The sequence below is a fragment of the Ictidomys tridecemlineatus genome, chromosome 15 (genome assembly GCF_052094955.1).
Source record: "Ictidomys tridecemlineatus isolate mIctTri1 chromosome 15, mIctTri1.hap1, whole genome shotgun sequence".
Lineage (NCBI taxonomy): Eukaryota > Metazoa > Chordata > Mammalia > Rodentia > Sciuridae > Ictidomys > Ictidomys tridecemlineatus.
Genome location: NC_135491.1, coordinates 6948582 through 6972361, shown reverse-complemented (window position 1 = coordinate 6972361; position 23780 = coordinate 6948582). Strand labels below are relative to the sequence as shown.

The window sequence follows — 23780 nt, the reverse complement described above, 5'->3', positions numbered from 1 at the left end:
TCCTGCTCTCCGCCCGCGCGACCCCTCCCTGCCCGTACGAAGGCGGGGTCTAGACGCCGGCCGGCGGCGACGGTGCCTCTCATTGGTCACTCAGTGCCGTCTGTCAGTCTCCTGTTAAAGGGGCCAAGACCGCCTGGGAGCTGTGGGGGGGAGGGGGAGGGAGGAGAATTTTTTTGGGGGGGAAGGTGGTATTTGGGGGGCGCTGGTAGGCACCCCTGGATCTGGCAGCTGCGGCCTCGCGGGGGGAGGCTGAACGGTGACAGGGACAGGGGGCTATTTTAAGGGGTAGAGGGCTGTGAGACTGAGAGGGAGGGGGTCCCCAGCGCCCAAGCCCAAGCAAGAGACGCTGAGCCCGCGCGAGCCGCGGAGACAGGGCTCCGGAGCTACAGATCCGGGCCCCGGCCGCCGCCAGGGGCCCCGCCCGGTCCCCCCACCCCACCCCACCGTCCCTCCTGCAGCCCAGCTCCGCCCGCAGCCGCCGCGGACCAGGTAGGTAAGAGCCCGGCCCAGCCCGCCTGGCAGCGCCCACCCTGGGGACCCTTCGGCGAGACTCCTCTGCTTCCCCGAGATCCTGGATTTCCTTCCAGGTCCCCGGGGACCCCAGAACCCAGATTTTACAACCCAACACAGGAGACTCAGGCGTGCCCCTTCCTGGCTCCCAGAGTCCCCAACGGAACCCTAGACTCCCAGGCGTGCTGCCTCCTTGAGCCTCCTCCAGGGCCCAGGAGCCTGGATTTGCCAGTTTAGCCCAGGTACCCCTCCTGAACCTGGGTCGCTCTCCTTGGCCCAGTCCCGGGAGCTCCAGACACCGGCCGCGGCTGTTTCAGACTCCCCCAGTTACGGCCGGCCGCTCCCCCGTAGCATCGACTTAGTCCCCCTTCTGCCGGTCTCCAGCCTCTGGCTTGAACAGCCGGCCGCGTCTCTCCGTCCAGGCCGGCTCGCCCGCAGCCCTGGACACAGGCCCGCTCTGGAGCTGTCCATGGTCAGCGCGCTTGGCAGCCTTGCTTCCCCCACCTCAAGCCCGCGCTGTCAGGGAGGGGGCGCCGCAAGGCGGAGCGGGGGATACCCCCAGCTGTGCCTTTGACCCGGGGATACCCAGGCCCTCCCGGACCTGGGCCGCAGGATTCCGCTGGCCAGGCATTCAGGCCCCATCCTCAGCGCCCCAGATTTCTGGGACTCCAGCTGTTCTCCAAGGAACCAGGGCTCTGTTCACCTTAGAGACCTTAGCACTTGGGCATCCAGCTCCCACCTGGTTCTGGAAGCTGTCATTCCTCTGTTGGACCCAACTGATAACCCTCATCCAGTCAGGACCTAGGAATCCAGTTTCCCAGCTTTTGCCCAACACCCCCTCCCCTTAGCACCTAGTTTAACAGCCCCCATGCCCCTCAGACAATATTACTGAGACTTCTGGTACCCTCAGGGACTCAGGCGCCATGACTCTCTTCCTTTCAGGGGTCTGGAATGCAATCTCTATGTGATTCCTTGGCTTCTTTTCACCATCCCCTTGGACACCTAGGTGTCTTGTCCTGGGTCCAGCATCCCCTTAAGATCTAGGAATTTAGACCGCAGCTTCAGTACTGCCTGTTTGCCCCAGCCCAAGAGGTACTTGGTTTCCAAGTTTCTAACCCCCTGTCCTTAACATCCACATGGATTCAGGATTCCAGGTCCCCACCTCAGTTCCACCTTGGTATCTAATTTCTTAGTTCTCACTTTAAGGGGTCTAGGTAGGTGCTCATAATTTCATGACTCCCTTCAATTTCACATCTCCTATGGCCTTGACAAACCCCTGCCTCATCCCCATATCATCTCAGAGCTAGGCTTTTGGAATCTCCTCTGTCTTCTGTGCCCTAAATCCTGGATTGAGACGTTGCCAGCACTACATTGCCTCTTTAGCCCCATATCATGATGTCCCATTCTTTACACACTCAGAGGACAATGAGCCAAACATGCATCCCTTTCCCCCAGACATGTTCTGCAGTCCAGGCTCATTAGGCAATCTAGAACCTGCCATCTTTCATATTTCCAACTGCACATGTGCCCTTGCATTGTTCCATATTCTACATTCTTTCTATGTACTACAACATTTCCAGTTAATATCTCTGTTCTATCTTCACCCAAAGGATGATCTAAGTTCTAGACCAGATGCTAAATTCTGGGCATACCTTTTTGTGTGTGTGTCTTTTCAAACACCTAGATAATGTCCACAAACTAAATTCTGATCTCACCATCTCCTCAGACATATTCCACATTTCTAGCAAACAGTCCTTAGTGTCTGCTAAATTTTCATTTTAGGTGTGTTCTACGTTCCAGCCACATCCTTGGCATTGTTCTAGATTCCATTCTCCTCCCAAGGACATTCTAAGATCCAGAATGTGTGTATTAAATTACCTGCTCTGGCCTTCCTCCAATTTGTGTTCTCAATTCTAGAATGCATTTTTCTGTTTTAGGTTCCATCTAATTTCACAATCTTAAATCTAGAAGATTCCCAATGAGCTGGTCATGGTGGTGCACACCTGTAATCTTAGCTACTCAGGAGGCTGAGGCAGGAAGATCACGAGTTCAAAGCCAGACTCAGCAAAAGAGAGGTGCTAAGCAACTCAGTGAGACCTTATCTCCAAACAAAATACAAAAATGGGCTGGGCATGCGGCTCAGTGGTTGAGTGCCCCAGAGCTCAATACCCGGTACCTCCTCGCACCCCTCCTCACCACCCCCCTGCAAAAAAAAATATTCCCAATGAAGTGTTCTATATTACATTTTCTTTCCTCAGGTTCTAGTTTCTAGGCCCATTCATTTCAACTTTCTGTGTCTTTTCCCCTAGTGTGGCCTTAGGGTAGAACTTGTTCCATAGTGGATTGTGGGCTTTCTCCTCCATCTGCCACGTTGGCATTCCAAGCATGTTCTAGGCTTTCTCTTCTTCTGGAGTCTTATGCTTAGAAATGTTCTCATTTCCAGAACATCCTCGTCCTTTGCCAGTTCAGTCTTTATTTTTAAATTATTTATTTATTTGCTTATGTATTTAGGGTACTGGGGAGTGAAATCAAGGTTACGTTACACTGGAGTTATATTCCCCAACTCTTTTTTTAAAAATACTTATTTTTTACTTATAGGTGGACACAGTGTCTTTATTTTACTTTATGTGGTGCTGAGGATCGAACCCAGTGCCTCACACATGCTAGGCGAGTGCTCTACCTCTGAGCCACAACCCCAGCCCATCCTCAACTCTTTTTTTTTTTTTTTTTTAAAGAGAGAGTGAGAGAGAGGGAGGCACAGAGAGAGAGAGGGAATTTTAACATTTATTTATCTTTTCTTAGTTCTCGGCGGACACAACATCTTTGTTGGTATGTGGTGCTGCTGAGGATCGAACCCGGGGCCGCACGCATGCTAGGCGAGCGCGCTACCGCTTGAGCCACATCCCCAGCCCCCTCAACTCTTTTTATTTATTTTTTGTTTTGAAACAGGGTCTTACTAAATTCCTGAGGGCCTTTCTAAGTTGGTGAGCTTGGCCTGGAATTTGTGATCCTCTTGCTTCAGCTTCCTGAGTAGCTGGGATTACGTGCATACACTATCATGCCCAGCTCCCAGGAAATTCTTAATTCTCAGCATCCATCCTTCTGCATTTTCCCGAAGATACTTCCAAGTTTCAGGCAAACTCCTTGCTACTTTTCATGTTTTTCTTCATCCGCAGTTCATGCTCTGCATTCTAGAGCTTCTCATTGTAGCACTATCTAGACATGATCAAACCAAGAATGTGACCGGATGCTGTATTCCATTTTAATACCTTCATTCCTAGTAAGTTCTGAGTTCAAGTCACACCTTCTGACTAGACCCATTATGTATTACATTAGATATGTTCCTGGGTATCCTTATGCTCCTCTCTGTGTTTGGGGTCCTGGGATAACCAAGAAACTCTAAGTTATTGAGCTGCTTTTGGTTGATTCCAAGATCTAGGCCTCAGTTGGAGAATATGACCCTCTACTTAGCCCAATGTGTGCATTTTTTATTTTTATTTTTTATTTGGTGCTGAGTTGGAATCCATGGCCTTGCACAATGCTCTACTGCTGAGCTAAAATCCCAACCAACCCCCCAACGTGGTAAGCGTGGAAGCATGTGTCTTTTTTGCATTGTATATTGTTTTCTTGCCACTGGCTTTCTAGATCCTACCCCAACCCTGCTGTGAGTTGTCTTCTCAGTGAATCTGAGGTACTAGAGTAGCCTCCCTAAAATATCCGCGGTCGCATCCTCTGAGCAGGTTGTGGGTTTAAGATATCATGTTGGCTTCTGGCCTAAGGCTGGCCTGATGTCTTATGAATGTTTTCCTGAATCTGGCCTCTGAGTGCTGGAATTCAGGGATCTGGATTTTGGGATGCACCACTTCAAAAATCCAAGGGTGCAGGCACCCAGCTGTCCCCTCTTCCAGGTCTCAGAGCTTCTAGGCCCACTCCTCTCCTCATGGGAGGAGGCCCCAGTTCTAGGCTTTGGGTACAGTCCGCATATTGGGCGGGGTTGAGAATTATCCACTCTCAGAACCGGTTATGCCGCTGCCCGTAGGGGGGAAGGAAAGGAAGGAACCCAGTGAAAGTCCCTCCTGCTTTCGGCTAGGCCAGCCGGACCTGTCGGACCTGAAGCGTGTGAGGGAGCGGCTAGAGCTGGCTCGGTGGGGCCTCACTGAGCCTCTGCCTCTCCACTGGCTCCAGTAAGCGAAGCCCCGCCTTCCCGCCTCAGAAGCCCCGCCCACCCCTCCTCCCGCAGCCTTGGTTAACGCCCCGCGAGGGCCGGGCTGGCGGCTGGGGGACAGTTCAGGGCCGTGGGTGGACCCTGGAGAAGGAGCGGTACACTTGGATTCCCCTGGCCTAGGAGAGGAGGGATCTGAAGGCTGGGATTTCTGGTTCTAAGGGAGGAGGATGAAAACCTCAGGGAAAGAAGGGAGGTGTGGTCTCTGACTCCGAGGATTGGGGAGGAGGGGGCTGGAGGCTCAGGCTTTTTGGTCTAGGAGGGGAAGGGACTGGTGGTGCCTAGACTCCTGTGACCTGAGGCAGCAGGGAGTTAGATCCCGGATTGTGAAGAGGGAGATGACTAGCACAGTCTTGGTCCCCGCCATGCTTTGCTTTTTGCCCTTCTCTCTCTCTCTCTCTCTCTCTCTCTCTCTCTCTCTCTCTCTCTCTCTCTCTCTCCTCTCTCTCTTCTCTCTCTCCCCCTCCCTCCCTTTCTTTTCGTCTTTCCTGTACCCAGGATGGGACTGAATCCAGGAGCGCTACACCCATAGCCTCCTCCCCTTTTTGAGGCAAAGTCTTGCTAAATTATGGAGGCTACCTTCAAACTTGGGATCCTTCTGTCTTAGCCTCCCAAGTCACTGAGATTATAGGCGAGCACCTTTGCTACCCGCTGCACTCCTCTGCTCTTCATTTTCATTTTATTTTAGTTGTTTACTTTAAAAACTTTTATTTATTTATTTTTTGGGGGGGTTGGACAGTGCTGAGGATGGAACCCAGGGCTTCACACATGCTAGGCAAGAGCCTTAGCCCTACCATTGAGCTACACCACTGGCTGCATGATTTATTTATTATTTATTTTAAGCCAGGCGCGGTGACCCACAACTGTAATACCAGCAGCTCAGGAGGCTGAGACAGGATTGTGAGTGCAAAGCCAGCCTCAGCAATTTACTGAGGGTCCTAAGCAACTTAATCAGACCCTGTCTCTAAATAAAATTTAAAACAGCGACAACAATAACAAAAGGCTGGGGATGTGGCTCAGTGGTTAAGTACCCCTGGGTTCAAATCCCTGGTACAAAACCAAACAAAAGAAAATTTTTTTTTCCAAGTGCGGAGGGGGACTTAGATATCTGGGAAATTGAAGGAGGGCAGGAGTTGGGCTGGATAGTAGTTGAGGACCATCTCTGAGACAGTATATAGGTGGTCACATCCTAGTGATCTGTGTCTCCATTCCTGTGGCTTTCTGAAGGCATGGTTTTGGCTTGGCCTCAGTTTCCCTGCCTATGCAGAAGTTTGAGGATTCTTGGCAGAGTCAGAATAGGTAGAAATTGATTTTTCCACATTAATTTAGGCAATCCCTGGGTCACCTAGCTTCAGTTCTTCTGAGCGGGTCAGGCCTAGGTTTGCTGTCAGTGCCTGGAAGAGGCTGACCTGTTTCCCTAAATGCTCTCACCGGGTAGCTAGGGCTGTTTTCCTAAAAGTAATGGCTTTCAGTTTATCCTGTGCCATGATTACAATGGTCTCAGTTCCTCTGGCAGCACCTGGTGGTCAATCCTTAAGTTCTCTGGGTGACTGTCAGGTGGCGGTGCCTTAGTTTCCTTGTGTCATGTGTCTGGGCTTTGGTCTCTCCTGTGCAGAGCCTGGACGGCCCCACCTGTTTCTCTCATGTAGTATCCGCGTGGCTGTGCCTCAGTTCTCTGCTGGTGCCTTGACAAGGGTGGTTTCTGTTCCCTAACCCCTCTCTGCACCCGCAGGCTGGCACCGCCGCCATGATGTGCGAGGTGATGCCCACCATCAGCGAGGATGGCCGGCGGGGCTCGGCGCTGGGCCCGGACGAGGCAGGCGGGGAGCTGGAGCGCCTCATGGTCACGATGCTCACGGAGCGCGAGCGCCTGCTGGAGACGTTGCGCGAGGCGCAAGACGGACTGGCTACGGCGCAGCTGCGGCTGCGTGAGCTCGGCCACGAGAAGGACTCGCTGCAACGCCAGCTCAGCATCGCTCTTCCCCAGGTCTGGGCGGGGCCGGGGCGGGGCCTGCAGAAGAGAAGGGTGGCCTGGAAGGGGCGTGGCTTTGCATTTGGAAAGGAGGAGTTTGAGCGAGGCTTCCTTTGGTGGGCGGGGTCTGAATAGCAAGAAGGGGTTGGACTTATTCAGGAGGGGCGGAGCCTTCAAACTCCTAGAGAAGGAGGGAGATAGAAAAGGATTGATCCTTTGTCCCGATTCTGCCCACGTCTGGACAGGAGTTTGCAGCTCTGACCAAGGAGCTGAACTTATGCCGAGAGCAGCTGCTAGAGAGGGAAGAAGAGATTGCGGAACTGAAGGCGGAGCGGAACAACACTCGGGTGAGGGGTGTTAAGGGCTGGGCCTGAGTGGGGTGGATGACCCCTCTTGGTGTTTCTGCCCCCCCCTTTTTCCTTATCTCATTTTCTTGTCTTCTTTTCTTCTTTGCTCCCACTTCCTGGCTGACCTCCTCCTCTGGTCCCACTCCTTCCTCCTGTCCCCTCTCTGATCTCCATACCCTTCTCTTTTCTTGCACCATCCTTTCCTTGTCTCTACTTCTGCTGTCCTTCTCTTTTCCTGACCTGCCTCTCACAGTTCCCTTGGCTATCTCTCTTCTTCCTTATGTCCTTCATATTGTCACCTCCTTTCTCGATCCTACCCTCTTTCCCTTGTTCTTTAAACTTGACTCATTATTCTACCCCCTCTAGCTCCTCCTGGAACACCTGGAGTGCCTGGTGTCCAGGCACGAGAGGTCACTGCGCATGACTGTGGTGAAGCGCCAGGCCCAGTCCCCGGGTGGGGTCTCCTCGGAGGTGGAGGTGCTCAAAGCTCTAAAATCCCTCTTCGAGCACCACAAGGCCCTGGATGAGAAGGTATGAGAATTGGAAGAGACAGGATGAAGAGAAAATCGTGGTTGACAGGAGCTGTCCTGAGTGGGACATATAAGGCTGTGATTGGTTAGGGGTGTCCTAAGTGGGAAGAATGTTTACTGTAATTGATCGGGACAGGCTATGCAGGCTGGGATCCGACTGGTTGATCGTAGAAAAATGAAATGAGGTGGGGGCTACGCCTGGGAAAGGATGCCTGGTACTGGGAAAGGTACACCTGGTTGGAGGAGATGTACATCCATTAAGAGAGATGAATCCTCATGTTACCTTATCAGATCTGTAGCGGGGATGTTCTGGGTCAGTTGACAGGTCTCCATCTCACTCCTGTCCTGCCCCTATTCCCAGGTCCGGGAGCGACTGCGGATGGCACTGGAGCGAGTGGCAGTACTAGAGGAAGAGCTGGAGCTGAGCAATCAGGAGGTGGGGGCGTGGCCAAGAAGGGGAGGTTGACTGGAACTAAGGAAGTACCAGTGGGCAGAGCTAATTGGGCGTTTACAAAGGGGTTGGACAATGAAAAAACAAAACAAACAAGCAAACAAACAAAAAACAGTGGGGCTTTTAAGAAGGAACTCATCCCGCAGGGCTGAGGTGAGAACCTCCCAGTGAGAGTGAGACTAAGATGAGAACCAAAGGCTGGGTCTTTGGCTGGATTAAGGAGAAAATGGTTGGATAGGAGAAAATGGAGCTAAAGTGGAAAAAAAAACCTTACAATGGGAAATAAAGCTGGGGTTCCAAGAGCCCTTTGTGTTGATTCCCCTTTCACTCTTCCAGACTCTGAGCCTTCGAGATCAGCTCTCCAGGCGGCGGTCTGGCCTGGAAGAGCCAGGCAAGGATGGAGATGGGCAGGTGAGAAGAGGAAGTCTCCTTTCTGTGGCTTCCACTCAACCCCCTGACATTGTTATGGTCATCTTGATGGTTGCTATGATCCTCACTGACCCTGGGACATCTGAACCTCCAAGACCTTTACTGGCTGTTGTCCTCACCTAGCTAACTTATGTGAACCTCCATGCCCGCTGTGGACTATGGACCGACATGATCCTTACGGATCTTTGATTGTCCCTCACACACACCTCAGGCGATCAACTTTTTCTTTGCATTTCCTCTGTTTTTCTGCTTTCCCCACTCTGAGATCTGTCCCTTCCTCTCTCACTCCAGACCCTTGCCAATGGCCTGGGTCCTGGCGGGGACACCACCCGCCGCACAGCAGAGCTGGAGGAGGCCCTGGAGCGGCAGCGAGCAGAGGTGTGCCAGCTGAGGGAGCGCCTGGCGGTGTTGTGTCGTCAGATGAGCCAGCTGGAGGAGGAGCTGGGCACCGCTCACCGTGAGCTGGGTAAGGCGGAGGAAGCCAACTCCAAGCTGCAGCGGGACCTCAAGGAGGTAAGGTGGGAGCCCCTAGTGAGGGGCCTCTGTGCCCCCAGCCTTCTCCCTCCCCCTTTGTCCAAATTTCCTGAGCTCATGAATAGTGGCACCTGGATTCAGTCCCCAGCTTGTACGGTCTCTCCACCTGTGTGAGCTTCAGTTTCCTCACCTGTAATATGGGACTTATGACTCTTATTAGAAGGTTAGCATGTGCCACTCAGTAATTGGTCCTCATTATTGTATTACAATGGTGACATTCTCCTATGCCTCTAAATTGATTTTTTTGTTGGCATTTTGCCCTTCCTGGCTTAGACTCCTTGACCCTAATTCTCATGCCCAGGGATCTATTGGGAAACGAGGGATCTGAATTCTCAAAGGCAGTGGATGAGAAGGAGAGTGAGCATTTTATTTCTCGCCATCCACTAGGGCCTTCATCTGGGAATTTAAGCCTGGACAACTGCAGGGCTGGTTTAGGTGGGGGCTGTGAGGAAGTGTGATCCCACCACAAGGGCTCCCAGACAGGAGTTCATCTTCCACCAGAATCTGTAGCATATCTTCTATGCTTGTGCTATCATGGTGGCTCCTGGGAGGTGTTGCTTTCCAGATACAAAGAATTTTGTTTCCCATGAAACACTGAGGGACTTCCTCTGTGATTCAAAGCCTGTTCTGTGTCAGAAGTTGTTGAGAAAACTAAGGCTTGGATTTTGAGAAGGGTGGCTTGATTCAAAACTTCACATCCCATGAACTTTCAGTCACCTTTACCGGAGGGTCTAAGCCAGAACTATCTTAGAAAGTGGGAGTTCACCAGTGTGAACACAGTGGTGCTCGCCTGTAATCCCAGTGGCTTGGGAACCTGAGGCAGGACAATTGCAAGTTCAAAGCCAGCCTCAGCAAATTAGCAAGGCCCTGTCTGAAATTTAAAAAATAAAAAAGGGCTGGGGATGATGTGACTCAGTGGTTAAGTGCCCTGGGTTCAATCCAGGAAGGAAGGAAGGGAGGGAGGGAGGGAGGAAGGAAGGCAGGCAGGCAGGCAGGCAAAACTGAGAGGTGTGGCATCCACATTCTGAAGCCCAGGGGACTCCATTTCCCAGTATACCTTAGGGTACCTTGCCCTAGATTTTAAGCCTAGGCTGCCCCGGGTTCTTCTGGGAGCTGTAGTAGTCCAGGGCCTTTTTGCCCTCTGCAGGCGCTGGCTCAGCGGGAGGATATGGAGGAGCGGATCACAACCCTGGAGAAGCGTTACCTGAGCGCCCAGCGCGAGGCCACATCTCTGCACGACGCCAACGACAAGCTGGAAAATGAGTTGGCCAGCAAGGAGTCGTTGTACCGGCAGGTGGGGGCACACCCTGCGGGGGACGGCTGGAAAAGGGCTGTGGACCCTGTGCTCTAGCCCTTCTTTCTCCTTCCTCTCCTTCCCCCAGAGTGAAGAGAAGAGCCGTCAGCTGGCTGAGTGGCTGGACGATGCTAAACAGAAGCTGCAGCAGACGCTGCAGAAGGCAGAGACCTTGCCCGAGATAGAGGCGCAGCTGGCCCAGCGTGTGGCAGCGCTCAACAAGGTGAGGAGAGGCCTCACCAAGGAGATGGCGCAAGACCCTAACTGGAGGAGGAGTAGGCAGAACATCCGAGTGGCTTCGGGGGAGAAGGGGAGGGGGTCTGGGGGCGGGTAGAGGACTTGGATGGAGCAGAACTTGGAGGTTTGGGGTGGGAGGACCGTGTTTTCTAGTCTGGACTAAAGGATGGATAGCTTGGAACCAGAAAGGGCTGGAACAGGTCCTGAGAAATTAGACTGGACACAGGAGCGGGACCTGAATCACAGGGGCTGGGGAGGAACCTGGAGCTCGTGGGGTGGGGCCTTGTAACCGGCCTTGAAGGCAGTGGGGCCGGGGACCTGACTGGATCCTGGTGGGGTAAAGTCAGACACCACGGGTTCTGACCACTAGGCTGAGGAGCGTCATGGGAATTTTGAAGAGCGGCTTCGGCAGCTGGAGGCCCAGTTGGAGGAGAAGAACCAGGAGCTGCAGCGGGTGAGGGAGTTGAAGACTCCACAGAGGGCTGGGCTTTGAGGCTAGGGTGGGGCTTAGATGAGGGGGTGTGGCGGGGGCGGGTCTTAGAAAAGGGCGGTGCTCTGCCCAGGACCAAATTGAGCGCTGTTGCCCTGCTTTTCTATGCGCAGGCCAGACAGAGAGAGAAGATGAACGATGACCATAATAAGCGGCTGTCCGAGACAGTGGACAAGCTGCTGAGCGAGTCCAATGAGCGGTTACAGCTTCACCTCAAGGAGCGCATGGGAGCGCTGGAGGAAAAGGTGCTTCTCAACCCAGAATCCCGACAACCAGGAATCCTATGGCCCCAGGCATTTCCTCCAGATCCCTTATCTGAGATGTCTAAAACCGAGCATCCAAATTCGACAGTCTTCTCCAATCTATTGTTGAGACCACTTTTTCACTTCATCTAAACATTCCAAGAGCTGAATACTAAGGGCATCCAGACCCTGAGTCCTCGTCTTTTCCCAAAGCCTCCAACCATATGGTCTGTCAAATCCTGAGTCTTCTGAGATAATACAAGATGTCCGATCCCAGGGCTTCCAGAATTGCTCCAACTAGATGCACTTTAGGCCCCACAACCCACCTTCCCTTCCTCTCAGCTCACCATTTGTCTCCACTCCATTCCTCTGGGTCCCCAGGCCTGTCTGCCCCGGTGGCTAGGCATGTTGGGTTTGCACCCCACTGCCTCACTTCACCCTTGTTCTCCTAGAACTCACTGAGCGAGGAGATCGCCAACATGAAGAAGCTGCAGGATGAGCTGCTGCTTAACAAGGTGGGGGGTTTGGAGGATGGAAGGAGGGAAGTGGGGCCGGGTTGCTGAGGTTGGAATTGGTCTCAGAAAAAAGATGGGGGCAGACACTTGACACCTTCCCCAGTCCAGCTTACCCTCTTGACAATTCACTTTCTTAAACCTTTCCCCAACTCTCTCTAAGCCATGCCCATGCCCATGACTCAGGGTAACCTGACATCTCCAATCCCCTCCCCCCAGGAGCAGCTCTTGGCTGAAATGGAGCGGATGCAGATGGAGATCGACCAACTGCGGGGGAGGCCACCATCCTCCTACTCCAGGTGACAGTAGCCCTCTGGCCCCTCCTCTGTGTCGGGAGCCACTCTGATCAAGCTCATCCCTTTGGATTCCCACTCCCTGCTATTTCCTGAGGCGATCACTCATCAGTCTTATTTTTGACCTTGAATTCATAACCCCTGAGCCCAGGCCTGTCCCTGTGACCCCTGATCTCTTTCATCTTTCCCTGAACCATGAATCCATGACTGCCCTCCCATGCCCACAGGTCTCTCCCTGGCAGTGCCCTGGAACTCCGTTACTCCCAGGCACCCACGTTACCTTCTGGCACCCCCCTGGACCCTTATGGGGCTGGCAGTGGCCGGGCAAGCAAGAGGGGTCGCTGGTCAGGGGTTAAAGATGAGCCCTCCAAGGTCAGCATCCACCTCTGGGGCCTGGACTGAGCAGGGCATGGACAGGCAGTGGTAGGGAATGGAGCCTAATCCATGAGGCTCAGGGAGGAGGAGGCTGGGTTGAGAGGCAGGGTCTTCTGTACTCACCTGTCTTCTTTTCTTCCCCCACTGGAATCCATCATCATGACTTGCCCGGGCACCTCTTCATGTGAATGTCCTGCTACCTGGTGAGCACCTGAGATTAATGACACGTGGGGGAAGGGGTGTAGAATCTCAAAGTGGGTGGGTCCAGATGAAGAGGAGAAGTGGGCTGGATTCAGGGAGATGGAAGTCAGGGGAGCTGGGTGGAATCACGTGCAGGGGTTTGGCTTGAAGAGTTGGGGGAGAGGTTAAGAAAGGGGCCTATGAACAGAGTGAGCTGGGCTTGTGGAACAGAACCGGGCATGTGGGCAGAGGAGGGGAGGGTGGGCAAAGTCAGAATTGGTGAGTGAAGACCCATCGCCCACCTTGGCCTCCACTCACCAGATGTGCTTCTGTTCCCATAGAGACAGGACTGGGAGCGGTCTGCTCCTACAGGGTCCATGCCACCCCCATTCCCTGGGGAGCTGGATGGCTCTGATGAGGAGGAGGCAGAAGGGATGTTTGGGGCAGAGCTGCTGTCCCCCAGTGGGCAGGCTGATGTACAGACACTGGCCATCATGCTTCAGGAGCAGCTGGAGGCAATCAACAAGGAGATCAAGTGAGCACTGGCCCAGACCTGCTCTGTCCTGCCTGAGCTGATCACACAGTCCCTCTGGTTCCTGGAAACTTGCTGAAGGCCTGAGTCCATTCCCTTTCCCACCATCCTCAAGGGATTCTCCCAGTCCAACATCCTCTACAGTGTCTATTAATCCCCCAGGATACACCCAGGCCTTCCACGTGCTAATTACATGTATATCCCTCAGCCAGTAACTCACAATTCCCAGACACATCAAAGACTGCACTCCAAATTACCAAAAATTTCAACTCAGTACATCGAGAATCTTCCAGCCCATCGTGGATTTCATGGCTTCATATAACCCATCCCCAGGGTGTCCCAGTACACCAAGAATGTCAACACAACAAGGTATCCAAGAATTTTACCATAACACATTAATCAAATACCTCAACGCCACCAGGAGAGGTGCTGCACACCTGTAATCCCAGGGGCTTGGGAGGCCTAGGCAGGAGGATCTTAAGTTCAAAACCAGCCTCAGCAACTTAGCGAGACCCTCTCTCAAAATAAAAAACAAAAGGGCTGGGGATGTGGGTCAATGGTTAAACACCCCTGGGTTCAATCCCTTGTACCAAAAACAGAAACAAAAACCTCAATTCTAGGCCTGGGGCTATAGCTCAGTGGCAAAGCACTTGCTTAGCATGCGTGAGGTACTGGGTTTGATCCTCAACACCACATAAAAATTAAACAAATAAAATTAAGGCATTCTGTCCATCTACAACTACAAAAATTTTAAAAACCTCAATTCTATACCCAAAGAATTTTTACCCAATAGAACAAAAATCCTCAATTTATTAAGAAGCCCCCATTGATGTCTACTCCAATTCCCCAGAAATTGCCTTTATTTGGAAATTCTCTTACAATACATTTTCTCCATTATGTCTCAGCAAGTAGGGCAACATGACCATCACCTTCCACTCAAACTCTGTCTTGATTGATTAGCTCTCACGTACTGAATGACTCTGTGACCTTCCTAGATGCTAGATTGACCTAAAGTGTCTCTGATCTCACCATGATTTGATTATGACCTGGCTTTTGCAATCCTTCTTGGAATATTATCTCTTGCCCATAATCACCTTTTAATGATTTTACAGAACCATTTGATTATCATCAAAGCCAAACTGATACAGATCCTGATCTCCCTGATCAAACTAATTCTTCTGTGACTTCCTCAGACTACCATGACTCCTTGACTCCCCTTGAACTCATGAGGCCATCACAAATCCACCCAAGCCTTTGACTTCATGGCACCTTCTCCAGAATTCCCCTTACCCCACCAAACCTTTCTGGCCTATTGTGGCCCTCAGACTCCCTCTCCCTCTCAGCTTTATCACCCAGTCTCTCCTGTTTCCCTCTCCAGGTTGATCCAAGAGGAGAAGGAGACAACAGAACAGAGGGCAGAAGAGCTAGAGAGCCGGGTGTCCAGCTCTGGCCTGGACTCGCTGGGCCGCTACCGCAGCAGCTGCTCACTACCCCCCTCCCTCACCACCTCTACTCTTGCCAGCCCCTCCCCTCCCAGCTCCGGCCATTCAACACCCCGCCTGGCACCCCCTAGCCCTGCCCGTGAGGGCACCGACAAGGCGGTGAGTGCTCTGGAGTCTCCCCAGGCAGGTGGGAGGACAGGTCAGAAACAGAGCTTCCCCCAAATCATCAGTAATAAGCCCAGGATACCAGTGGTTTTCAAAAGCATCCTTAGCTTTCCCTAAAATTTCCAACTAAAGGTGGGCCAGGTCAGTGGCTTCTTTAGACTAACATGCTGGAAGCAGGTGTCCCAGTCTATTTGTCTTATGCATCACATTTCTGCACAGGATTTTTAAAAATAAGAGCATTTATTTATTTATTTTTGCAGTGCTGAGGATAAAACCCAAGACCTCATGTATACTAGGCAAGCGCCCTATCACTGAGCCACATCCCCAGCCCCTGTTTGTTTTTTTGAGATGGGGGTCTTGCTCTGTTGCCCATGCTGATCTCAAACTCCAACTCAAGTGATTACCCTGCCCCAGCCCCCTAAGTAGCTGGGACTACAGATATATGGCACTGTGCTTGCTACACAGTGTTTAAAAAATGTTTCTCTGACTAAACATGCACTTCAGAACTACAATTAGGTCCTCAGAATTGACCTCTGAGGGAGGCAAAGAGATACAAGCCTTATTCTATTGCCTTAAACAGAAGCCTTCAGGTTTCCAGGACTTATAATTCACTAGCTTTCTTTGAGGCCAAGCATATCTCACTCTTGACACCAAAAGCAAAGATACTATAAATACGAGCTTATCAAGCTCCAGGGGAGCTCCCATCATTGCCTTTATGTCCCCTACTTAATGTAGGCTACCTTCGGATATAGTGCTCCAAGCCACGGTCATCCCCAGAAATCCCCTAGTAGACACCTCAGTTAATGGGGAGCCTCCAACATGACCCCTCCAACTTAATCCAGCATATATGCTTTTCTGTCCCCAGAATCATGTCCCCAAGGAGGAAGCTGGAGCTCCACGGGGAGAGGGGCCCGCCATCCCAGGAGATACCCCGCCACCCACTCCACGCTCTGCCCGTCTCGAGAGGATGACCCAGGCCTTGGCATTGCAGGCGGGGGCCTTAGAAGACGGGGGACCGTCACGGGGAAGGTCAGCAGGGGCAATGGATGGGAACAGGGAAGAACTTGCTTGGAAGGATGAGATGGGGTAGACAAGGACTTGAGTGGGGGAAGGCCATCCCTCAAAGAGTTTGTTCTTACTCTGTCCTGCTTACCAGTGAGGGCGCCCCAGATTCCCTTCACAAAGCTCCCAAGAAGAAGAGCATCAAGTCATCCATAGGCCGACTCTTTGGCAAGAAAGAGAAGGGGCGAATGGGACCCCCAGGCCGGGACAGCTCTTCTCTGGGTGAGTGGTCTAATTCCACCCCATTTCTTCTTTGTTTCCCCACCGTCTCCCCTTTAATTTCTTCTTCTTTCCATCTTGACTTGACATTCATTTACTTAGAATGATGTGCAGAGGTAGACAGAGGAGGAGGGGAAGAGAGAGGGCCTCTGGCACCTGCCTGGGTGACTGGGCAGGTAAACAAATTTATGTTATTACTTTTTAAACAGAAAAAGGATATAGACTCCTAAAAGCTGGGCACCTTCCAGTGGTGTGCTGGAACCTCCTCACACAGGTTTCTGAGCGCTGTTGTTTCACGAAGTCTGTGAGCTGCTTGATATCACATCGATAGCTCGAAATTGGCCACAGAAATTGGCAAACACTACCAATCAGGGAATCCTCCCTCCCAGGGAGCCAGTTGTTAGCCATTTCCCAGCACACCACTGCCACCTTACCAAGGCCAGCCCAGAGAATCCAGCCCTTTTTGGGGGTATGTCTCCAATTCATTGTCTGGGAGGTGACATTGGTCCCTGTCTGGCTTTGTCACTCCCTCAATGTGGCTACACAACTCCCTCAGGGCCTGCGCCATCCTGGCATCCTCCTCACCACCCCCAGCATGAGAGATTCTGCCTCCCCCTTGAGACTTTCCACATTTTCACCCTTCCCTGCCTCCAGCTGGAACACCCTCAGATGAGACGCTGGCCACTGACCCTCTGGGGCTAGCCAAGCTGACAGGCCCAGGAGACAAGGACCGAAGAAACAAGAGGAAGTGAGTGTGTGACAGTATATTGTATGTGGAGGGTGGTGGGGTGGTGGCCAACCGAGGTGAGACTAACTTGTTGGAAGCAGGTGTCCAAGGTCCTGAACTTGCTTGTTTGGGAATCTGGAACTCCTAGACTTTTTCTTTGTCTCTCTCCCTTTAAAAAAAAAAAAATATATATATATATATATATATATATATATATATATATATATATACACACACACACACTCAGGATTGAATGCAAGGGTGTTGTGTTGTTGTTGTTGTTTGTTTGTTTGTTTTACTACTGAGCTACATCCACTTTTATTTTTTATTATAGGAAAGGGTTTCTCTAAGTTGCTGAGGCTGCCCTCTAACTGGTGATCTTTCTGCCTCAGCCTCCCTAGTCACCACTGCACCCAGCTGTTTTTCTCTCTTTCGATGGGTGTGGAGAAGATGGATTTCAGAGATTCACATGCAATTTTTGACTTTCTGCCATGTTTCCTACATTTATAAGATATAATCATGTGTGTGTGTGTGTGTGTGTGTGTGTGTGTGTGTGTGGTGAAGGGGTCTGTCCAAAGGGCTGGGGGCTTCCACCCCTGAGAACTCCTGCCCTGCTGTCCCCTACCAGGCATGAACTGCTGGAAGAGGCCTGCCGCCAGGGTCTGCCTTTTGCTGCGTGGGACGGGCCCACTGTGGTCTCTTGGTTGGAGGTACTGGGGCCCAGAAATGACCTAACTAAATGATCACTAACTCTCTGACACCCCTGCCCCCCATGAATGTTGGCTGGATACCCAGCATCTTCCTACCCTAAGCTGGGATGGGGCGAGGTGGGGAGGTGAGGACTTGGAGAGGGATAGGTTCCCTGTCAATGGAAACAGCTTCTCTCTCCTCCCTCCACCCCTGCCCCTCTGGTCCTGCCCACCTGGGTTCTGGTCTCTCCGTGTCTCCTCCTGTGTGGGATTCTCCCCATCTCTGACTGTATGTCTGCCATTCCCTGTGCCTCTGGATCTCTCCCATGTCTCTGTTTCTCTCTCCCCCTACTGTCTCTCCACACCCTTTTCCTCTTCAACTCTGGCACTCCCTCTGTCTCCCTCTGCCTCTCCCACGTCTATGTGCCCTGTCCTGTTTCTCCTCCTGCAAACTTTCCCATGTCTGTTTCGCCCCCACTTGCCTTGCCCATCTGTCTCCCTCTCTCCCTTTCTTTCTGTGTCTCCTCCATTTCTCCTGCCTTGTCCTCTCTGTCCCTTCCCCCTGTCCCTCTCTCCCTCTGCTCCAGCTGTGGGTAGGTATGCCTGCGTGGTATGTGGCTGCCTGCCGGGCCAATGTCAAGAGTGGTGCCATCATGGCTAACTTGTCGGATACAGAGATCCAGCGTGAGATTGGCATCAGCAACCCCCTGCACCGGCTCAAACTGCGCCTAGCCATCCAGGAGATGGTCTCACTCACCTCCCCCTCAGCTCCCGCCTCCTCCCGCACGGTGAGTGTCCGACGGCCAATCCCGGCCCTCGCTGCCTCCGGCCCCGCCTCTATTCCTGAGACTAGCCAATCCCACTCGTGCTCACTTTCTATCTCCTAGACTCTGCTCCTCATTGGCTCTCACCGCCCACAGGTCTCTCGGCCTCGCCTCCACTCCTAGTCCTGTGTGTGTTGCGCCTGGTCCTTCCTGAGAGGCTCCTGTGTGTGTGTGTGTGTGTGTGTGTGTGTGTGTGTGTGTGTGTGTGTGTGTGTGTGTGTTGTGAAGGGGTCTTGCCTTAGCTGTGTCTGTGTGGAGGGTCTTACCTTAGCTTGTCTTCCCCAAGAATGGCTCTTTCTCATTCTTGGGTTCTCAGCTCGGATGTCACCACCTCCCAGGGCCCTTCCCTAAGCTCCACAGCTGAACCAGTCGTCCCTGGGCATCCAAGACAGTAACTCCTTCTAATTTTTTTCCACATAAAATTTACTACCTTCTAAAATTTTATCTTTTCCTTCCATCTTTTTCTTAATATAAGTTTCAGACATATAGAAAATTAATTGTACCCATATCTAGTTCCATAATTGTTTACCCTTAGCCATACCTGCTGTTTACTTGTGTGTCTATTTTTGAGGTACTTGCATGTAATTTGAGGACATCATTACTGTTACCCCCCAAAAAATATTTCTGCAGACACCCTTTAGCCACCAAACCCTATTGCATCTGAGAGTTGATATTATTGTTAATTTCATCTACTAGTTGATCTGTGCTCATAGTTCCCCAACATATTTATATTGATTGTAGCTCCCTCACCACCACAAGGACCTTGTCTGTTGCATTCTTTGCCATATCCCAGATCTCACAACAGTGACTGTCACTCACTAGGAGTTCAGAAACGTTTGAATGCATGTATGTTCCTAATGCATGGGGTTGTTGAAGCAATAACCCAACAAATATGAGTAAACCCCACTCTCACTGCCAAACAGCTGCCCCATTACTGTTCTGCAGCCTCCTTCTTGATCCTCACTCTGTAATTCTGTGTCAGGTCAGAGAGGTGATATCATTTGCACAGGGCCACACAGCAAAATGCTCAGTTGGGCCTCAGTTCTAACTCTTTGCCTGGAACATGATGGATGCTTGAGAAAGGATCGATGCTTTCCTCTTCCACTACTGGGCCCACAGACAGAAAGCAGAACATACATAAACATATGGCCCAGTGGCCTTTGAATCATGACCCCATTCTCCTCCCCTATCCAAAGTCAGCTTCCATTACCATAATATCTCCTCTCCACTCAGCCCACAGGAAATGTATGGATGACACACGAAGAGATGGAGTCCCTTACAGCTGCCACGAAGCCTGTGAGTGCCCCCCAGTACAGGCCTTGAGGGTGGCACTAACTCTCTTTGGGGGTGGGGGCAGGGACTGAGTCTGTGGCTGTGTGTCCCTTCTGTCCTCCTCTGCCTGCCCCGTAACCCACCCCTTCTCTCCCTCTTCCCACTAACGGGTCAGGAGACCAAGGAGATCAGCTGGGAGCAGGTAGGGGTGTGGGGCGGGCGTGGGTGCATGAAAAGGCTATGCACGCTGCATGGATGCCCCTCCTTCTCTGAGCCCAGCCCCTACCCTCTCCAGAACATTCCATCATCCCTGCAGGGGTTTGCAACTGGAGCTCAGCTCTAGACTGGTTCATTGTGGCTCCGTGGGCGGCGATGTGGAAGCCCACACTGTTCCCTGGTCAGCCTGGTGCACCAGCCATTCCATTGTCATGGGTTGTGGAGCCCTAGGGGATGTTCCATTGCTGTATTAGAGGGAGACCCAGAGCAGCCTGTTTTCCCTTATGTTGAGAGGAAGGGGGCTATGCTGCATCATGAGGGGATCACTGGTGATGGTGGTGAGGCAGGCCAGGCTGAATGAGAAGCCAGGGAAGACAAGCTGCATTTTGATCTCAAGTTGGGGGTGAACTGTGTTATGCTTGGTCTTTGTTTTCAGCAGAGAAATTGTCTCCTTCCTTATGCAAAAGAGGGTGAATGTCTTTGGACTGATCCAGAACATTGTCCAGGCCAGATTTAGCATTAGACTAGTATTTTCAAAACATAGAGGTTGAAGAATCCACTGCCTTGACTTGGAAGGCCAGTGATTTGGGGCTGAGTTGGGACAAAGTTAAACAGTGCTTCTTAAAAGGTAATGTATAGTTGAGATCACCAGGGGATCTTGTGAAAGCACGATAGGATTTCAGTAGGTCTGGTGTGGGGTCTGAGGTTCTGAAGTTCCAGCAAGTACCCATGGTGATGTTCAGGGACCACCGATCATACTTTGTAGGCTTAGGAGACGACTGTGGACTGGTCCATTGGCCTGAGCAGACATTGATCATTGTCCTGCAGTGAGGGTGGGGGAAAGAATAGCCTTGGGTTGAGGGACTGGACTGAACTCCTTTCATACACACCTGGGATTAGTCCAGAGAGCCTGACCCCTCCCTCACCTGCCCATGGCCCCAGATCCTGGCATACGGCGACATGAACCACGAGTGGGTGGGGAACGACTGGCTGCCCAGCCTGGGGCTGCCCCAGTACCGCAGCTACTTCATGGAGTCGCTGGTGGATGCCCGAATGTTAGATCACCTTAACAAGAAGGAGCTCCGGGGCCAACTCAAGATGGTGGACAGCTTCCACAGGTGGGGACTGCCTGGCCAAAGGGGACAGTCCAAGGGGAAGCCCCACCCCTAGTCTTTGACCAATGGGGCTGGCAATGGGAAGTTCCTAGGATTATCTTTGACCCTTTAGTCTGGGTTTTCAGGAATCCTGACTCTGCCCCATCCTCTAAGAAGATGGTCCATAGGAAGAGTTCAAAGTTCAGGTCCAGAGACAGTTTGCCTAGTTAATTCCACACCCGGTCCAGGTTAGCCAATAGGAATTGTCTGTTGAAAATGCCCCACCTCCTGGGAGGGCCAACGATCAATACAGCCAATCAATGGAACTCCCCCACCTCTCCCAGAAGACCGCAGCCAATGGAGAGGGCCTAAAGTCAGTGGGGGCTGTGAAGGCTCCTCAGTGACTCCACTTCCCCTGCTTCTCAGGGTGAGTCTGCATTATGGGATCATGTGCCTGAAACGACTCAACTATGACCGGAAGGACCTCGAGCGGAGGAGAGAAGAGAGCCAGACCCAGATCCGAGGTGAGTGGAAGAGTAGGTTCCTCTGTGAGCCAGATGGAGGGTACAGGGGCAGAGTTGGGATAGGGGTGATGAGGAAAGAACCCGGAGGAAAAAAATCACTACCATGAACGAGGTGTGGAGCCAGCCTGGGGGCGTGGCCAGAAAAGAGCAAATGGGGGAGGAGGTATGGGCTACACTGGACAGGCGTGGCTCGTGGGAGGGGCGCGACTGAGGGTCCCTTCCATCCTTAGACGTGATGGTGTGGTCCAATGAGCGTGTCATGGGTTGGGTGTCCGGGCTGGGCCTGAAGGAATTCGCCACGAACCTCACGGAAAGCGGGGTGCACGGGGCTCTGCTCGCCCTGGACGAAACCTTCGACTACTCCGACCTGGCCTTGCTCCTGCAGATTCCCACGCAGAATGCACAGGTGAGCTGCTGCTGGGCCCGGAGCTTGCTGGGCATCCCCACCTCGCGGTTTGCACGCTTCAATCTTTCTTTTACTTCCGAATCCAGGCCCGACAACTCCTGGAGAAGGAATTCAGCAACCTCATCTCTTTAGGCACCGATCGCCGGTTGGACGAGGTGGGCGTGGCAGCAGCTCCGTTCACCCGGCTGCTAGCAGCACCTCCATTCTAGGCACTGAAAGGGTGGAGCTTGGCTTTGCCAACCAATTGTGGCTGGAGGCTGGTCCAGGGAGGGGACGAGTTAAGGGGGAGGAGATATCCCGAGAGGGGTGGAGCCAAAAGAAGGGCGGGGTCGAAACGGGGCCTATGTCCCTTACTTCTCCCTGTCCCTATACCTAGGACAGCGCCAAGTCCTTCAGCCGCTCTCCATCCTGGAGGAAAATGTTCCGAGAGAAGGACCTCCGAGGTGTAACCCCTGACTCGGCAGAGATGTTGCCTCCCAACTTTCGTTCGGCTGCAGCAGGAGCCCTGGGCTCACCCGGGCTCCCTCTACGAAAGTTGCAGCCAGAAGGTGGGGAGTTCCCAAATACGACAGCCCCTTTCCCTTCTCAAGGGTGGGAAGTGGACTAACTAGGCCTTCCAGGTTCACCTTACAAAAGGAACGTTCCAGTAATCCAGACTGTCCTTGGAATGTATTAATCCCACACCAGTGTCCTTTCCAGGGTGGGAAATGAACTCTCCCAGAGCCATCTGGGCACTTTATTTTAGTCTCAAGTTGTGGGAAGAGAAGAAAACCCACGTGGAACCAAGCGATGTTTGTGACATCGGGAGGGGAAGTCCAAGGGAGCATTCCTGGAATTGAGGCCCGAACTGGCAGAAACCCTGGAAAAGAACTGGGGGGTGGGCGTGGGATTGTGTGTGCTCCAGGCTGAACCGCTGCTCGCTCTCCCTCCAGGCCAGACTTCTGGGAGTTCCCGGGCAGATGGTGTTTCGGTCCGGACCTATTCCTGCTAGTGTAGGCTTCCAGGTGAGGACTGTACCGGGCGAGCTTGGGGGAGCTTGGGGGTGCACCGTGGATCTTCACTACTCCATGCACTGCCCCGCGTCAATGCAGGTGATCTCGCTCGGATGGAAGAATCCTCCAGAGGCCGGACCGCTCCCCCTCCCACCCAGAGTATGGTCTGTCCGGGGAAAGCGGTCTGGGGAGCTCGCGCCGCGGACCGGACCATCTGTACAGACAAACCGGGAGTGCGTGTCCCCGCCTCACAAATGGACAGGGCCAGGACCAAACCACATGAACTGGACTGAGAGGGGGAAGAAGAGAGCAGGAAGAAATCCCGCCCCAAACTTCTGCCTCCCTTTTCTCTACTTTGTAATTTATTGATCAGTTTCCGATGGGAGACGGGAACCCTTCACCTGCGGAAAAGGGGCCGGGCTTCCCTCCAGAGCCGCATGCGGGAAGAGGCTGCCTCCTCCCCTTTTTCCTGCCCAGTCGCGGGGCCCTAGTCTTCCTTCTTCGTCCGAAAGGAGGGGAGGGGGACTCGCTGCTACAAGCCTCGCCCCCTGTGCCACTCAGCCCCTCCCCGCCGCATTCGGTCGTCAGTCCCCGGGGTCATCTGCGGGCGGGGTCCCCTCTTCCTCCCCCGTGTCTCGTGTCCCCGGGGCCTCCCCGCCCCCCGTGCTGTGGCCGTGTCCGTGCCCCAGGGGTAGGGAGCGCAGAATCGTGCTCCCGTTCCCCGCCGGCTCCGGGGTTTGCATGGGAGAATCCTCTTTCCACGATGCCACTGGGCGATGTGGCGTGGGGGGAGTGCGGACGGTAGGGGAGCCCTCGCCCCCGACTCTCGGTCGGCCTCCCGGCCCCAGGCGTCACTCAGTGATCACGGGTAAAGAGAACTATTTCAAAAAGCTCCGTGTTAATTTTCTTTTCTTTCTTTTTTTTTTTTGGTGGTGGTGTGTGGGGGGGTCAGGACTTTAAGAAAAAAACTCCCTCGGAGGACCCAAAAGTCCAACCCC

The 23780-nt window shown here is 52.8% G+C and overlaps 1 protein-coding gene across 2 annotated transcripts; it reads left to right on the top strand.

Annotated features, from left to right (window-relative positions):
• The first annotated feature begins 194 nt into the window (after nt 1-194).
• Ppfia3 (PPFI scaffold protein A3) lies at nt 195-23672 on the top strand. 2 transcript variants are annotated; one of them, XM_021734172.3, is made up of 30 exons: nt 195-489; nt 6465-6719; nt 6950-7051; nt 7418-7582; nt 7943-8017; nt 8369-8443; nt 8753-8974; nt 10143-10289; nt 10378-10512; nt 10897-10980; nt 11130-11261; nt 11711-11773; nt 11990-12069; nt 12291-12435; nt 12966-13153; nt 14529-14751; nt 15623-15786; nt 15914-16041; nt 16693-16786; nt 17394-17475; nt 18042-18242; nt 19512-19574; nt 19726-19752; nt 20709-20884; nt 21287-21384; nt 21615-21790; nt 21877-21945; nt 22167-22338; nt 22723-22794; nt 22882-23672. In XM_021734172.3, the coding sequence occupies exons 2-29, from the start codon at nt 6480-6482 to the stop codon at nt 22779-22781; spliced, it is 3585 nt and encodes a 1194-aa protein (XP_021589847.1). In that variant the 5' UTR covers nt 195-489; nt 6465-6479; the 3' UTR covers nt 22782-22794; nt 22882-23672. The 2 variants fall into 2 exon arrangements, with proteins under 2 accessions (XP_021589847.1, XP_021589848.1); XM_021734173.3 differs by lacking the exon at nt 19726-19752.
• Nucleotides 23673-23780: the final 108 nt, after the last annotated feature.

What these genes read in the sequence shown, in the direction of transcription:
- Ppfia3 (XM_021734172.3), top strand. Translation starts at nt 6,480, where the DNA reads ATGATGTGCGAGGTGATGCCCACCATCAGCGAGGATGGCCGGCGGGGC. An exon ending in GCAAGGATGGAGATGGGCAG is followed by an intron (nt 8,444 to 8,752) that starts GTGAGAAGAGGA and finishes CTCTCACTCCAG; the next exon opens with ACCCTTGCCAATGGCCTGGG. An exon ending in ACGAAAGTTGCAGCCAGAAG is followed by an intron (nt 22,339 to 22,722) that starts GTGGGGAGTTCC and finishes CTCTCCCTCCAG; the next exon opens with GCCAGACTTCTGGGAGTTCC.